Source organism: Cololabis saira, chromosome 3, assembly GCF_033807715.1.
Source record: "Cololabis saira isolate AMF1-May2022 chromosome 3, fColSai1.1, whole genome shotgun sequence".
In the NCBI taxonomy this organism is placed as follows: Eukaryota; Metazoa; Chordata; class Actinopteri; order Beloniformes; family Belonidae; genus Cololabis; species Cololabis saira.
In genome coordinates, this window is record NC_084589.1 from 52,549,471 (window position 1) to 52,567,838 (window position 18,368).

An 18,368-nucleotide genomic window follows, 5' to 3' on the forward strand; every position below is an offset into this window, starting at 1 on the left:
GGGGGCGTGGCCAGCGGCAGCAGCAGCCGGCACTGCTGCCCCGTCTGCGGCCGCGACTGCTTCAAGGCGTCGGCGCTGCAGAAGCACCTGCGCATCCACTCGGGCGAGCGGCCGTTCCGCTGCGCCGCCTGCGGCAAGAGCTTCGTGCAGCGCGTGCACCTGACGGAGCACCGGCGCATCCACACGGGCGAGAAGCCGTACGCCTGCTCCGACTGCGGCAAGAGCTTTGCTTACTCTGGCGCGCTGCGCCGCCACCAGCGGCTGCACGCCGACGCGCGGCCCTTTGCCTGCGCTGCCTGCGGCAAGACGTTCAAGCAGCGCTGCGTCCTGAAGAACCACCTGCTGACGCACGCCGGCGTGCGCTACCGCTGCCCGCTCTGCAGCAAGAGCTTCAGCCGCGCGCTGGAGCTAACCTACCACGTGGGGGCGCACGCCGACGCCCGGCCGTACTACTGCTCCGTCTGCGACAAGAACCTGAGCAGCTCCAGGATCTACCGCAACCACATGAGGAGACACCAGGACAACCAAGGACCTGAGCAGCTCCAGGATCTAAAGATGATCCAAAAGGGGGCGGAGCCAACTCCCTGATGGTTAAAGATGATCCAAAAGGGGGCGGAGCCAACTCACTGGTGGTTAAATATTATCCAAAAGGGGGCGGGGCCAACTCTCTGGTGGTTAAAGATGATCCAAAAGGGGGCGGAGCCAACTCCCTGATGGTTAAAGATGATCCAAAAGGGGGCGGAGCCAACTCCCTGATGGTTAAAGATGATCCAAAAGGGGGCGGAGCCAACTCACTGGTGGTTAAATATTATCCAAAAGGGGGCGGGGCCAACTCTCTGGTGGTTAAAGATGATCAAAAAGGGGGCGGAGCTAACTCTCTGGTGGTTAAAGATGATCCAAAAGGGGGCGGGGCCAGCTCCCTGATGAATGGAGGGGGTGGGGCCAACTCACTGGTGGTTAAAGATGATCAAAAAGGGGGCGGAGCTAACTCCCTGATGGTTAAAGATGATCCAAAAGGGGGCGGGGCTAACTCCCTGGTGGTTAAAGATTAACCAATAGGGGGCGGAGCTAACTCCCTGATGGTTAAAGATTATCCAAAAGGGGGCGGGGCCAACTCCCTGATGGTTAAAGATGATCCAAAAGGGGGCGGGGCCAACTCACTGATTGCATGAATGAATGTTCTAACTGGAGCCACAACCACCAGGAAACAGGATTGGAATCAATTATCCAGTTTATTTAAATTTACGACGTGAATGTTGATTTGTGAAGTTTCAGGATGATTGTCATGGTTCTAAAATAATGAAAGAACAAATAAAACTAGACAATTTCCTTGCAGAAATTTCGAGAGTGCCACGGTGGGCTGCTGGCCATTTGTGTATATTGCATTTTGCAAGCAATAAAGGTGAAGGACTCACATATCGGCCAATCAGAAGAAGGGGCGGGGCTAATTTGTATATATAATATACAAATGTATATATTTATATATATATAACAATAATAATTATTTATATATATATATATATATATATATATATATATATATATATATATATATATATATATATATATATATATATATCCCATGAACCGGTTCCCAGCAGGACTGGTGATCATCTAAGGTCAAAGGTCAGGGTTCAGATTTCTCCATTTTCCAGGTTAAAGTATATGAAGTCTGTACTGATTGAGTCATGTGACCAGTTCTGGGTCAGTCTAATCAGTCAACAGCTGAGCTCTGGTTGCTAGGGGCAACAAGAACCTCGGACTGAGGAAGGTTCCGGGTTGGTTGTGAGAAAACCCCAGCTTTTGCCTTGTGACAAGTTCTCAAATAACTCTGATTTGTGAGAAAACCATAGCTCGTAGTAGAAAAACAAAGACATCGTGAGAGACACAGAACACGGCAGATTCTGACAATCTTAATTTATTCAGATATTCCTTAAAATGTGTTAGTAACGCCAGTTCGAAAACAAAGTGAGATTTTTTTGAAGAAAACTTTTAATTACATTGCAGTCAATGGAGACAGAGGCAGGAATTGGCGCAGCTTTAGTCCTCCCCGTTTAAATTTTGTGCATACCCCACCTGTCAAAGTCACATTTTATGAATCCCAACACATATGTCTACATTCTGACCAAAAATTATCTGTCCAGCTTTCACGGTTTGGCCGTGAGCTCGAGTTACAAATAAAAATTAAGGTAATTTTTTGACTGTCTTTCCCACTCTAAAAAATTAGAGCTACACTCTAGATTTGACAAAAAAGTGATTTCCAGACCTCGCTTGAGCGCTCATATCTTGAAAAGTGTACATTTTAGGAAAAAACAGCTTCAGGTTTGGAGAGAGAAGAGAAGTTTTCCTTCGTTTTGAAGTTTGAATGACATTTCTACGTGCAAGTATGAGAAAGATACGTGACTCAGAAAAAAGGTGAATTTTGGGTTTTTTCGAACCTCCTTCCACCCACAGTGTGAAATGCTGCCCCACACACATACATGGGAAAATCTTCCCATTAGTTTGGAAATTTGGAAATGTTTTTGCACTTCGTGCAAAAACTATTTGTGCCATCGCTCTGAAAATCCACAGGACTGTAGTTAAATTCAGGGCCTACAACCTTCTAAATTGGTTCAGAATTTTGCGAGTAAGTCAAGCAAGTAAGCAAGTCAATTTTGACTGATGGAAACGTAGTCAGTGATGATTAAAGATGATCCAAAAGGGGGCGGAGCCAACTCACTGATGACTAAAGAAAAGGATGTCAGGACGTCGTTTCATTGTGTCGGACATTTGTGAGCTGAAAACTTCAGGAGAATCGGAGTGATTGATGGGTGATTGACGGGTGATTGACGGGTGACTGACGGGTGACTGACGGGTGATTGACGGGTGATTGGCGGGTGATTGACAGGTGACTGATGGGTGATTGACAGGTGAGTGACGGGTGATTGACAGGTGAGTGACGGGTGATTGACGGGTGATTGACAGGTGATTGACGGGTGACTGATGGGTGATTGACGGGTGAGTGACGGGTGATTGACAGGTGATTAATGGGTGATTGACAGGTGATTGACGGGTGATTGACGGGTGATTGATGGGTGATTGACAGGTGATTGACGGGGGATTGACGGGTGATTGACGGGTGATTGAGTGTCGTCTGTAAACAGTTTGACTCCGCCCTCTACGGCTCCCCCAAATAAAAACAAATAACAAATAAACATCCTGAACAAATAAACATCATCAACAAAGGCTTTTATTCTGAAAACATCCTGTTCTCCTGGTTTGCTTTTTCTTTGTTTCTTCTCCTCTCTTCCTTTTCCTTCTTTTTTCATCCCCCTCTTCCAGCTTGATATCTGGACCATTTTAACGAGTCTGGTGCAGTTCTGCGCATGCCCAGAGGGGGGCGCCAGAGGCTTATTATTAGCTGCTACAGCCGCAACTGGAACACCAAACAACAATTAAAACAATTTATAAACAATAAAAACACATTTTATACAAACTGCTAGTAGAGGAAATATAATATAAGAAAATAGAACATTTAGGGAGGTTTCATGAACAAGGGACATATACACAAAAAATAAGGTAAACAAGTAAAGTTAAAACAAAGAAACAGTAAGACATTTTAAAGCAAATAGCATCAACATTTCAGAAAGAGACTTAAAATAAAAGATACCCTGATATATCGGTTAATAATTGTTTTGCAGTTATTTGACTTAATATTTTTAATAGAGACAAAAAAACTTTTGAAATCATTTAAAAAACATTGAAAAGGGGCTTCATGTTTCTCCACTTACAACAGTGTAAATGATATTTAACCAGTAAAAGAATGAAATTAACCAAGAGAGACACTGATTTGTCAATTGTATCAATATAAAAAATAATATTAGCGATTTCTAATTTTGGAATGTTATTCATTTTTAAAGATAGACAATTTTCTAATTTCACGCCAAAACGTTTGTGAGACAAAATAGAAACACGTGATCAAGTGATTCTTCAGATTCATTACAGAAAGCTCAGGGGTCAATTTCAAATTTAAATCTATGTCTCGAAAATTCAGTGGTTGGATAAATGTTATTGATCAATTTAAAACGAGTTTCCTCGACTTTGGGGGGAATAATGGGCCATTTGATTTAATTTGAGTGGGCTTTTTCTAATGAAGACAAACTTAAAGACTGTGAAGTGTCAGAATAAAACCCTCTGTGATCGTCATTAAATGATCTCCACTTATAAATTATTATTACATTTCTTATCCAATAACCCATAATCCTCAATAACTAACACAGGAAGTGTCTCAATATCTCCACACATTCGAGCACTTTTAATCAACTGAATAAGTGGCAACGGCTTTACAAACCTTCATACATTCTGCTTGAACCTTTTTTTTTCCTATTTTTTCCTTTTTTATTCCTCTTCTCTTTTTTCCTCTTTTTTCATCTTCTCTTTTTTCCTCTTTTTTCCCTCTTTTTCTATTTTTCCTCTTTTTTCCCTCTTTTTTTCATCTGTTTTTTCTCTTTTTTCCCTCTTTTTCTATTTTTCCCCTCTTTTTTTCATCTGTTTTTTCTCTTTTTTCCCTCTTTTTTTTTATTTAACCTTTATTTAACCAGGCAAGCAAATTAAGAACAAATTTCTTATTTACAAGTGCAGCCTAGGGGGGTAAGGGGAGGGAGCTAAGATGAAAAAACAAAGTTATATAAATACACAAAAAGACATTAAAACACAATACAAAAGATAAAACAATTAATCAGTAAAACAGTCCGTATGCATGAAGGACTAAAGGCAAGTGCAGGAGTCGGTTGTACTTAATAAAAGATGTAGTTTGAAGGTGGAGATGGAAGTGAGAACAGAAAGTTTAAGGGTTTTTTGTAAGGTAAAATCAGAGGCTGCAGGAACCGGAAGGCATTGCGCCCAAAGGTGGTGCGGACTTTGGGGATGGAGAGATTGATGAAGGCGCTGGACCTTAGATTGCTGGCAGGTTGTGAGAGGTGCAGAAGAGAGGAGAGGTAGGGAGGAGTTTTCATCTTTCACTTTTCAGTGAGTCACTTTTCAGTGAGTTTTCACTTTTTTCATCTTCTCTTTTTTCATCTTCTCTTTTTTCCTATTTTTTCCTATTTTTCCTATTTTTCCTCTTTTTCTCGTTTTTTTCCTTTTTCTTCCTCTTTTTTTCCATCTTTTTTTTCTTTTTTTCTTCATAAATTCTGCACGACAATTTAAACCATATTTGTTCAAGAAGGATGTAAAATCAAATACATTCCCAGTATCATCAGCAAATCAGTGACAAAAACTATCCCTTTCTCAAAGCAGCTTTGTTTAAACAAAGATCTTCTATTAGATATTATTACTCTATTGTTCCATAGAGTAATATTATCTAACAGAAGATCTTTGTTTAAACAGAGATCTTTTGTCAGATTATATTACTCTATTGTTCCATAGTTAATCTATGGGGTGGAAAAACTATGATTGAACTGCAGGGGGCGCCAGAGCCGCGCTCCCGCCGGCGGGGACGAGCCTCCGGAGCTGGTGGGCGTGTCCTCCGGAGACGGTGGGCGTGTCCTCCTCCCCTCCGGCAGGATAAAAGCGGCTGCGCATGCGCGGCCCCGGACTCCAGCAGCATGAATCCCTCCAGCTTCAGCAACAGCAGCGAGAGGAACGAGACCGGAGCGCTGGACTGGACCCAGGTGAGGATCAAATATATAAATACAGGTCTTTATTCTGGTGGAAACACACTAAAGCAGGACTTTATTATCACATTAATGATTTAAAATAGTTTTAAAGAGAGTTTGTACCAGTTAATGAATGAATTCAGCTGCAGTGATGCTGAGCACCTGAATGTTCTTTAGTTTCTGTAGTTTAGTTTATTATTGGTCCTTTCAATTTACACAACACAAATAACCCAAATTACAGCTGTAAATCATCAGTGTAATACAAAATATTTTTTTTGGTATATAGATATATATATCTCTATAATAATCTATATAAGAAATAGATGTACAGAAGAAACGGTCCAGTGAGAAATGGTGGAAAAAAGGCATATAATATATATATATATATATATATATATATATATATATATATATATATATATATATATATATATATATATATATATATATATATATATATATATATATATATATATATTTATTTATTTATTTATTTATTTATTCTGGATCCCCGTCAGTCCTCATTGCAGTGAAGACGATTCTTCCTGGGGTCCAACGTTGCACACATAAAACAATACAATCCTTACAATTAAAACAGAACTAAATCTAAACTAAAATGATCGGAGATGTGATGGAATTCAACCATTAAATTGTTGAAACCAGCCAGAACCAAACAGCAAAAAATATTCCATTTTACACTCAGAATTTCAGAATAAACCAAGAATTTCAGAATAAACCAACTAACTAACACGGACTTCTTTGCTAAATTCTGCTGTTCTTAGTTTATTTTTTAATTTTTTTGTTCGTGCGCAAAAAAGGAATATTTTGTTTGACACCAGAATAACTACTGCCATGTTTTTACCTTTTAAATATGTTTAAAAGTATGAAAACATTAAAGTTTTCAGTTATAATTGCATAAATTGTCTATATTTCATTACTTTATATACTGTTTTAGGGTTAAATTTTATGGAAGAGTATCAGGGCCAGGCAGGAGAAAAAATATTTGAGAGGGGAAGATTTTTTTTATTGTGCACTTTGAGAAAAAAGTCGAAATGTCGAGAAAAAAGTCAAAATTTCGCCTTTTTTCTCAACATTTCAACTTTATTCACGGAATTTTGACTTTATTTTTGAAATTGTATTTCAACATTAATCTTGACATTTCGACTCTTTTCACGAAGTGCATAATGAAAAAAAAATCATCCTCCTCTAAAATATTATTTTTATTTTTCTCCTGCCCTGATACTCTTCCGTAACATTTGCATAAAATGCTAAAAACCAAATTTTCAAAAATGAAAAACCGAAAAAGACAGAAAATGGAAAAACTAAAAAAAACAGAATATGTTAAAACTAAAAGTGAAAAAAAAGTCTCTGTTTCCTCCTGGATGTGTTTGGTAATTCTTCCCAACAATGTTTCTGAAAGCAGTTCTATCAGCATTAATATAATAATATTAATATTAGTATTAATATGTTGCAGAACTACAGTCATATCATTCATGCAACTGCTCAAAAACTGTTTTAATAATCTAAGTTTTAATAACTCTAACCTGAATCAATATGGTTTTCTAGAGCGTCAGCTGCTTCCGCGGGGTTTCCTGGGGACGGAAAACAGGGGTTTTCTGGCCCCGCCCACAAAACTTTCATTCTTATTTATAACACTTTCAGTCTCACAAGTTGGTGTTGAACCGACGTTCAGGTTCAGGAAACCCCCATGTGTGTGTGTATATATTTATGTATGTATATATATATATATATATATATATATATATATATATATATATATATATATATATATATATATATATATATATATATATATATATATATATACATATACATATATATACATATATATACAAAAAAAACGCATTTAATCTCAATTTACTTTTGCACTCCAGACAGTGTGGAACGTTTCTCGTTGCACGAGTTACTGGTATAAGTTACTGGTGTAAGTTACTAGTATAAGTTACTGGTATAAGTTACTGGTGTAAATTACTGGTAATCCTGATGCACAGAAACAACACCAGAAACAACACGAGGAACAACAATGTAAACTAAACCGCTGGGAAGTGGTTGCTGGTTCGGTGGGCGGAAACTTTAGTTTAAAAAACTACAGAGTGGAAACCTGGATAAAAACACAGTTGTTGCAAATTGTGCAAGGAAGAATTTGCTGGAATAACCGGAGATTTCACTTTCGCTACCAGATCAATGCCAAACATGTTGCAGCCGCACTGATAAAGAGTCCTGAAAAAGCTTGAGTATAGCTAACTTTAATTTAAGTTTGTGTCTTGTGGACGATGCAATCATGTTCCTATTATTCATATTGACCTTTATGTTAACACTCAGTTATCAAAATAAACACAATTTTGTTGTTTACGCTCATTTATGTGTCAATTCAATGAATTAGTCATAAACCAGAATCCATTTAAATTGAAAAATGTTGCTTCTCGTATCAAATATTGATATGCGATTAAAGGTATTCTCCCTGATTTGGGAGAGCTAGCAAGAATTTTGAAATGTTGAAAGTGGCACCTCCTCTAAGCCCCACCCCCTCCACCCCCTCCCGTCAGCGCTCCGTTCAAAGACACGCCCCCACAAACTTTGGGGAACGCGCATTTGCAGGAGTCGAGTTTTCCAGGACATTTTGGACAGCACATTTTCAACAAAACTACCCCATGTCTCATTCACCTGTAAGCGAGGCCGGTTTTAGGGGGGGCAGGGGTGGGCTGTGCCCACCCAAACGTGCATCCTGCCCACCGGCGTCTCCATCCCGGCGAGAGCGGAGAGCGCCAGTGCAGCTGGCGGAGCGCTGCGGTGCGCCGCAGGCTCTAGAGCCACGGCTACGCCGTAGGCTACGGCATCTGCGCCGCTGCAGGAGCTGCTATGGCGTCTACGGCGTAGGCTACGCCGTAGCTGTGGCTCTAGAGCCTACGCCGTTAAAATGAAGGCATCTGATTGGTTCTTTCCCTTCCTGCCAAGCCTCTGGTCCTGGACCAATCCGTTTCATTCGGACGGAATGGGCGGGGCTTAGAGGTGCCTCTTTCAAATCTGGCTAGCTTTCCAAAATCAGGGATTTGTTGCATAGAATACCTTTAATCATGATTATTTAATTAAAAAGCCTCTAATTAATTAGATACATTTTTTTAAAAGAGTCCCACCACTTATATATATATATATATATATATATATATATATATATATATATATATATATATATATATCTGTCTCCTTCCTCCTTCTTCTTCTCTGCAGGTTTATGAGGCGGTGAGCTGGATCCAGCTGGTGATGGGCGTGCTCAGGTCGGTACTCTTCTTCCTCCTCCTCTTCCTCCTCTTCTTCCTCCTCCTCTTCCTCCTTCTCTTCCTCCTCTTCTTCCTCCTCCTCTTCCTCCTCTTCCTCCTCCTCTTCCTCCTCTTCCTCCTCCTCCTCTTCCTCAGTCGGCCTTCACTTCAGCCGTCTCCTTGTGTTTCTCTCCCCAGTATTCTGGGTTCATATCTCCTTGTCTCCTTGTGTTTCTCTCCCCAGTATTCTGGGTTCATATCTCCTTGTCTCCTTGTGTTTCTCTCCCCAGTATTCTGGGTTCATGTCTCCTTGTCTCCTTGTCTCCTTGTCTCCAGTATTCTGGGTTCATGTCTCCTTGTCTCCTTGTCTCCTTGTCTCCAGTATTGTGGGTTCATGTCTCCTTGTCTCCTTGTCTCCAGTATTGTGGGTTCATGTCTCCTTGTCTCCTTGTCTCCAGTATTCTGGGTTCATATCTCCTTGTCTCCTTGTGTTTCTCTCCCCAGTATTCTGGGTTCATATCTCCTTGTCTCCTTGTGTTTCTCTCCCCAGTATTCTGGGTTCATATCTCCTTGTCTCCTTGTGTTTCTCTCCCCAGTATTCTGGGTTCATATCTCCTTGTCTCCTTGTGTTTCTCTCCCCAGTATTCTGGGTTCATGTCTCCTTGTCTCCTTGTGTTTCTCTCCCCAGTATTCTGGGTTCATGTCTCCTTGTCTCCTTGTCTCCTTGTCTCCAGTATTCTGGGTTCATGTCTCCTTGTCTCCTTGTCTCCTTGTCTCCAGTATTGTGGGTTCATGTCTCCTTGTCTCCTTGTCTCCAGTATTGTGGGTTCATGTCTCCTTGTCTCCTTGTCTCCAGTATTGTGGGTTCATGTCTCCTTGTCTCCTTGTCTCCAGTATTGTGGGTTCATGTCTCCTTGTCTCCTTGTCTCCAGTATTGTGGGTTCATGTCTCCTTGTCTCCTTGTCTCCAGTATTGTGGGTTCATGTCTCCTTGTCTCCTTGTCTCCAGTATTGTGGGTTCATGTCTCCTTGTCTCCTTGTCTCCTTGTCTCCAGTATTGTGGGTTCATGTCTCCTTGTCTCCTTGTCTCCAGTATTGTGGGTTCATGTCTCCTTGTCTCCTTGTCTCCAGTATTGTGGGTTCATGTCTCCTTGTCTCCTTGTCTCCAGTATTGTGGGTTCATGTCTCCTTGTCTCCTTGTCTCCAGTATTGTGGGTTCATGTCTCCTTGTCTCCTTGTCTCCAGTATTGTGGGTTCATGTCTCCTTGTCTCCTTGTCTCCTTCTCTCCAGTATTGTGGGTTCATGTCTCCTTGTCTCCTTGTGTTTCTCTCCAGTATTGTGGGTTCATGTCTCCTTGTCTCCTTGTCTCCAGTATTGTGGGTTCATGTCTCCTTGTCTCCTTGTGTCTCCAGTATTGTGGGTTCATGTCTCCTTGTCTCCTTGTCTCCAGTATTGTGGGTTCATGTCTCCTTGTCTCCTTGTCTCCAGTATTGTGGGTTCATGTCTCCTTGTCTCCTTCTCTCCAGTATTGTGGGTTCATGTCTCCTTGTCTCCTTCTCTCCAGTATTGTGGGTTCATGTCTCCTTGTCTCCTTCTCTCCAGTATTGTGGGTTCATGTCTCCTTGTCTCCTTCTCTCCAGTATTGTGGGTTCATGTCTCCTTGTCTCCTTCTCTCCAGTATTGTGGGTTCCGGCTCCATCATCGTGTGTTTGCTGCTGCAGAGACTCAGCAGGAAACCAGAGGTGAGTTCAGCACCAACCCGTCCCTGATGAAGGTCCGGGTGTGTGGAGACGCATTCTGTAATAACGGTGCATTCTGTAATAACGGTGCATTAACGGTGCATTCTGTAATAACGGTGCATTAACGGTGCATTCTGTAATAACGGTGCATTCAGTAATAACGGTGCATTAACGGTGCATTCTGTAATAACGGTGCATTAACGGTGCATTCTGTAATAACGGTGCATTAACGGTGCATTCTGTAATAACGGTGCATTCTGTAATAACGGTGCATTAACGGTGCATTCTGTAATAACGGTGCATTAACGGTGCATTCTGTAATAACGGTGCATTAACGGTGCATTCTGTAATAACGGTGCATTCTGTAATAACGGTGCATTCTGTAATAACGGTGCATTCTGTAATAACGGTGCATTCTGTAATAACGGTGCATTCTGTAATAACGGTGCATTTACGGTGCATTCTGTAATAACGGTGCATTCAGTAATAACGGTGCATTCTGTAATAACGGTGCATTCTGTAATAACGGTGCATTCTGTAATAACGGTGCATTAACGGTGCATTCTGTAATAACGGTGCATTCTGTAATAACGGTGCATTTACGGTGCATTCTGTAATAACGGTGCATTAACGGTGCATTAACGGTGCATTAACGGTGCATTCTGTAATAACGGTGCATTAACGGTGCATTCTGTAATAACGGTGCATTCTGTAATAACGGTGCATTAACGATGCATTCTGTAATAACGGTGCATTAACGGGGCATTCTGTAATAACGGTGCATTAACGGTGCATTCTGTAATAACGGTGCATTCTGTAATAACGGTGCATTCTGTAATAACGGTGCATTCTGTAATAACGGTGCATTTACGGTGCATTCTGTAATAACGGTGCATTCTGTAATAACGGTGCATTTACGGTGCATTCTGTAATAACGGTGCATTCAGTAATAACGGTGCATTCTGTAATAACGGTGCATTCAGTAATAACGGTGCATTCTGTAATAACGGTGCATTTACGGTGCATTCTGTAATAACGGTGCATTCTGTAATAACGGTGCATTCTGTAATAACGGTGCATTCTGTAATAACGGTGCATTAACGGTGCATTCTGTAATAACGGTGCATTCTGTAATAACGGTGCATTTACGGTGCATTCTGTAATAACGGTGCATTAACGGTGCATTAACGGTGCATTAACGGTGCATTAACGGTGCATTCTGTAATAACGGTGCATTAACGGTGCATTCTGTAATAACGGTGCATTCTGTAATAACGGTGCATTAACGATGCATTCTGTAATAACGGTGCATTAACGGGGCATTCTGTAATAACGGTGCATTAACGGTGCATTCTGTAATAACGGTGCATTCTGTAATAACGGTGCATTCTGTAATAACGGTGCATTCTGTAATAACGGTGCATTAACGGTGCATTCTGTAATAACGGTGCATTCTGTAATAACGGTGCATTCTGTAATAACGGTGCATTCTGTAATAACGGTGCATTCTGTAATAACGGTGCATTAACGGTGCATTCTGTAATAACGGTGCATTCAGTAATAACGGTGCATTCTGTAATAACGGTGCATTCTGTAATAACGGTGCATTCTGTAATAACGGTGCATTAACGGTGCATTCTGTAATAACGGTGCATTAACGGTGCATTCTGTAATAACGGTGCATTCTGTAATAACGGTGCATTAACGGTGCATTCTGTAATAACGGTGCATTCTGTAATAACGGTGCATTTACGGTGCATTCTGTAATAACGGTGCATTAACGGTGCATTAACGGTGCATTAACGGTGCATTCTGTAATAACGGTGCATTCTGTAATAACGGTGCATTAACGATGCATTCTGTAATAACGATGCATTAACGGGGCATTCTGTAATAACGGTGCATTAACGATGCATTCTGTAATAACGGTGCATTCTGTAATGACGGTGCATTAACGGTGCATTCAGTAATAACGATGCATTCTGTAATAACGGTGCATTAACGGTGCATTCTGTAATAACGGTGCATTAACGATGCATTCTGTAATAACGGTGCATTCTGTAATAACGGTGCATTAACGGTGCATTCAGTAATAACGGTGCATTCTGTAATAACGGTGCATTAACGGTGCATTCTGTAATAACGGTGCATTCTGTAATAACGGTGCATTCTGTAATAACGGTGCATTAACGGTGCATTCTGTAATAACGGTGCATTCTGTAATAACGGTGCATTCTGTAATAACGGTGCATTAACGGTGCATTCTGTAATAACGGTGCATTAACGGTGCATTCTGTAATAACGGTGCATTAACGGTGCATTCAGTAATAACGGTGCATTCTGTAATAACGGTGCATTAACGGTGCATTCTGTAATAACGGTGCATTAACGGTGCATTCAGTAATAACGGTGCATTAACGGTGCATTCAGTAATAACGGTGCATTAACGGTGCATTCAGTAATAACGGTGCATTAACGGTGCATTCAGTAATAACGGTGCATTCTGTAATAACGGTGCATTTACGGTGCATTCTGTAATAACGGTGCATTAACGGTGCATTAACGGTGCATTAACGGTGCATTCTGTAATAACGGTGCATTAACGGTGCATTCTGTAATAACGGTGCATTCTGTAATAACGGTGCATTAACGATGCATTCTGTAATAACGGTGCATTCTGTAATAACGGTGCATTCTGTAATAACGGTGCATTAACGGTGCATTCTGTAATAACGGTGCATTCTGTAATAACGGTGCATTTACGGTGCATTCTGTAATAACGGTGCATTAACGGTGCATTAACGGTGCATTAACGGTGCATTCTGTAATAACGGTGCATTAACGATGCATTCTGTAATAACGGTGCATTCTGTAATAACGGTGCATTCTGTAATAACGGTGCATTCTGTAATAACGGTGCATTCTGTAATAACGGTGCATTCTGTAATAACGGTGCATTTACGGTGCATTCTGTAATAATGGTGCATTCAGTAATAACGGTGCATTCTGTAATAACGGTGCATTCTGTAATAACGGTGCATTCTGTAATAACGGTGCATTCTGTAATAACGGTGCATTCTGTAATAACGGTGCATTAACGGTGCATTCTGTAATAACGGTGCATTCTGTAATAACGGTGCATTTACGGTGCATTCTGTAATAACGGTGCATTAATGGTGCATTAACGGTGCATTAACGGTGCATTAACGGTGCATTCTGTAATAACGGTGCATTAACGATGCATTCTGTAATAACGGTGCATTAACGGGGCATTCTGTAATAACGGTGCATTCAGTAATGACGGTGCATTAACGGTGCATTCAGTAATGACGGTGCATTAACGGTGCATTCTGTAATAACGGTGCATTAACGATGCATTCTGTAATAACGGTGCATTAACGGTGCATTCTGTAATAACGGTGCATTCTGTAATAACGGTGCATTAACGATGCATTCTGTAATAACAGTGCATTAACGGGGCATTCTGTAATAACGGTGCATTCAGTAATGACGGTGCATTAACGGTGCATTCTGTAATAACGGTGCATTAACGATGCATTCTGTAATAATGGTGCATTCAGTAATAACGATGCATTCTGTAATAACGGTGCATTAACGATGCATTCTGTAATAACGGTGCATTCTGTAATAACGGTGCATTAACGATGCATTCTGTAATAACGGTGCATTCTGTAATAACGGTGCATTAACGGTGCATTCTGTAATAACGGTGCATTCTGTAATAACGGTGCATTAACGGTGCATTCTGTAATAACGGTGCATTCTGTAATAACGGTGCATTCTGTAATAACGGTGCATTAACGGTGCATTCTGTAATAACGGTGCATTAACGGTGCATTCTGTAATAACGGTGCATTCTGTAATAACGGTGCATTCTGTAATAACGGTGCATTCAGTAATGACGGTGCATTAACGGTGCATTCAGTAATAACGATGCATTCTGTAATAACGGTGCATTAACGGTGCATTCTGTAATAACGGTGCATTAACGATGCATTCTGTAATAACGGTGCATTCTGTAATAACGATGCATTCTGTAATAACGGTGCATTAACGGTGCATTCTGTAATAACGGTGCATTCTGTAATAACGGTGCATTAACGATGCATTCTGTAATAACGGTGCATTCTGTAATAACGGTGCATTCTGTAATAACGGTGCATTAACGGTGCATTCTGTAATAACGGTGCATTCTGTAATAACGGTGCATTCTGTAATAACGGTGCATTCTGTAATAACGGTGCATTCTGTAATAACGGTGCATTCTGTAATAACGGTGCATTAACGATGCATTCTGTAATAACGGTGCATTCTGTAATAACGGTGCATTCTGTAATAACGGTGCATTTACGGTGCATTCTGTAATAACGGTGCATTAACGGTGCATTAACGGTGCATTAACGGTGCATTAACGGTGCATTCTGTAATAACGGTGCATTAACGGTGCATTAACGGTGCATTAACGGTGCATTCTGTAATAACGGTGCATTAACGGTGCATTCTGTAATAACGGTGCATTCTGTAATAACGGTGCATTAACGGTGCATTTTGTAATAACGATGCATTCTGTAATAACGGTGCATTAACGGTGCATTCTGTAATAACGGTGCATTCTGTAATAACGGTGCATTCTGTAATAACGGTGCATTCTGTAATAACGGTGCATTAACGGTGCATTCTGTAATAACGGTGCATTAACGATGCATTCTGTAATAACGGTGCATTCTGTAATAACGGTGCATTAACGGTGCATTCTGTAATAACGGTGCATTAACGGTGCATTCTGTAATAACGGTGCATTAACGGTGCATTCTGTAATAACGGTGCATTAACGGTGCATTCAGTAATAACGGTGCATTCTGTAATAACGGTGCATTCTGTAATAACGGTGCATTCTGTAATAACGGTGCATTAACGGTGCATTCTGTAATAACGGTGCATTAACGATGCATTCTGTAATAACGGTGCATTAACGGGGCATTCTGTAATAACGGTGCATTAACGGTGCATTCTGTAATAACGGTGCATTCTGTAATAACGGTGCATTCTGTAATAACGGTGCATTCTGTAATAACGGTGCATTAACGGTGCATTCTGTAATAACGGTGCATTCTGTAATAACGGTGCATTCTGTAATAACGGTGCATTCTGTAATAACGGTGCATTCAGTAATAACGGTGCATTCTGTAATAACGGTGCATTCTGTAATAACGGTGCATTTACGGTGCATTCTGTAATAACGGTGCATTCAGTAATAACGGTGCATTCTGTAATAACGGTGCATTCTGTAATAACGGTGCATTCTGTAATAACGGTGCATTAACGGTGCATTCTGTAATAACGGTGCATTCTGTAATAACGGTGCATTTACGGTGCATTCTGTAATAACGGTGCATTAACGGTGCATTAACGGTGCATTCTGTAATAACGGTGCATTAACGGTGCATTCTGTAATAACGGTGCATTCTGTAATAACGGTGCATTCTGTAATAACGGTGCATTCTGTAATAACGGTGCATTTACGGTGCATTCTGTAATAACGGTGCATTCTGTAATAACGGTGCATTTACGGTGCATTCTGTAATAACGGTGCATTAACGGTGCATTAACGATGCATTCTGTAATAACGGTGCATTAACGGGGCATTCTGTAATAACGGTGCATTAACGGTGCATTCTGTAATAACGGTGCATTCTGTAATAACGGTGCATTCTGTAATAGCGGTGCATTCTGTAATAACGGTGCATTAACGGTGCATTCTGTAATAACGGTGCATTCAGTAATAACGGTGCATTCTGTAATAACGGTGCATTCTGTAATAACGGTGCATTCTGTAATAACGGTGCATTAACGGTGCATTCTGTAATAACGGTGCATTAACGGTGCATTCTGTAATAACGGTGCATTCTGTAATAACGGTGCATTAACGGTGCATTCTGTAATAACGGTGCATTCTGTAATAACGGTGCATTTACGGTGCATTCTGTAATAACGGTGCATTAACGGTGCATTAACGGTGCATTCTGTAATAACGGTGCATTCTGTAATAACGGTGCATTAACGATGCATTCTGTAATAACGGTGCATTAACGGGGCATTCTGTAATAACGGTGCATTAACGATGCATTCTGTAATAACGGTGCATTCTGTAATGACGGTGCATTAACGGTGCATTCAGTAATAACGATGCATTCTGTAATAACGGTGCATTAACGGTGCATTCTGTAATAACGGTGCATTAACGATGCATTCTGTAATAACGGTGCATTCTGTAATAACGGTGCATTAACGGTGCATTCAGTAATAACGGTGCATTCTGTAATAACGGTGCATTAACGGTGCATTCTGTAATAACGGTGCATTCTGTAATAACGGTGCATTCTGTAATAACGGTGCATTAACGGTGCATTCTGTAATAACGGTGCATTCAGTAATGACGGTGCATTAACGGTGCATTCTGTAATAACGGTGCATTAACGGTGCATTCTGTAATAACGGTGCATTAACGGTGCATTCAGTAATAACGGTGCATTCTGTAATAACGGTGCATTAACGGTGCATTCTGTAATAACGGTGCATTCTGTAATAACGGTGCATTAACGGTGCATTCTGTAATAACGGTGCATTAACGGTGCATTCTGTAATAACGGTGCATTAACGGTGCATTCAGTAATAACGGTGCATTCTGTAATAACGGTGCATTAACGGTGCATTCTGTAATAACGGTGCATTAACGGTGCATTCTGTAATAACGGTGCATTAACGGTGCATTCAGTAATAACGGTGCATTAACGGTGCATTCAGTAATAACGGTGCATGAACGGTGCATTCAGTAATAACGGTGCATTAACGGTGCATTCAGTAATAACGGTGCATTCTGTAATAACGGTGCATTTACGGTGCATTCTGTAATAACGGTGCATTAACGGTGCATTAACGGTGCATTAACGGTGCATTCTGTAATAACGGTGCATTAACGGTGCATTCTGTAATAACGGTGCATTCTGTAATAACGGTGCATTAACGATGCATTCTGTAATAACGGTGCATTCTGTAATAACGGTGCATTAACGGTGCATTCTGTAATAACGGTGCATTCTGTAATAACGGTGCATTTACGGTGCATTCTGTAATAACGGTGCATTAACGGTGCATTAACGGTGCATTAACGGTGCATTCTGTAATAACGGTGCATTAACGGTGCATTCTGTAATAACGGTGCATTCTGTAATAACGGTGCATTAACGATGCATTCTGTAATAACGGTGCATTAACGGGGCATTCTGTAATAACGGTGCATTCTGTAATAACGGTGCATTCTGTAATAACGGTGCATTCTGTAATAACGGTGCATTCTGTAATAACGGTGCATTAACGGTGCATTCTGTAATAACGGTGCATTCTGTAATAACGGTGCATTCTGTAATAACGGTGCATTCTGTAATAACGGTGCATTAACGGTGCATTCTGTAATAACGGTGCATTCTGTAATAACGGTGCATTCTGTAATAACGGTGCATTCTGTAATAACGGTGCATTCTGTAATAACGGTGCATTCTGTAATAACGGTGCATTAACGGTGCATTCTGTAATAACGGTGCATTCTGTAATAACGGTGCATTTACGGTGCATTCTGTAATAACGGTGCATTAATGGTGCATTAACGGTGCATTAACGGTGCATTAACGGTGCAT

General features: G+C 40.8%; 1 protein-coding gene across 1 annotated transcript in view; it reads left to right on the forward strand.

Annotated features, from left to right (window-relative positions):
• The first annotated feature begins 5,429 nt into the window (after positions 1-5,429).
• LOC133440785 (transmembrane protein 116-like) overlaps positions 5,430-18,368 on the forward strand; it is a 46,703-nt gene continuing 33,764 nt past the window's right edge. The window contains exons 1-2 of the mRNA XM_061718105.1: positions 5,430-5,651; positions 10,593-10,694. Of these exons, the coding sequence (XP_061574089.1) occupies positions 5,430-5,651; positions 10,593-10,694 (324 nt within the window). The remainder of the gene's footprint in view (positions 5,652-10,592; positions 10,695-18,368) is intronic.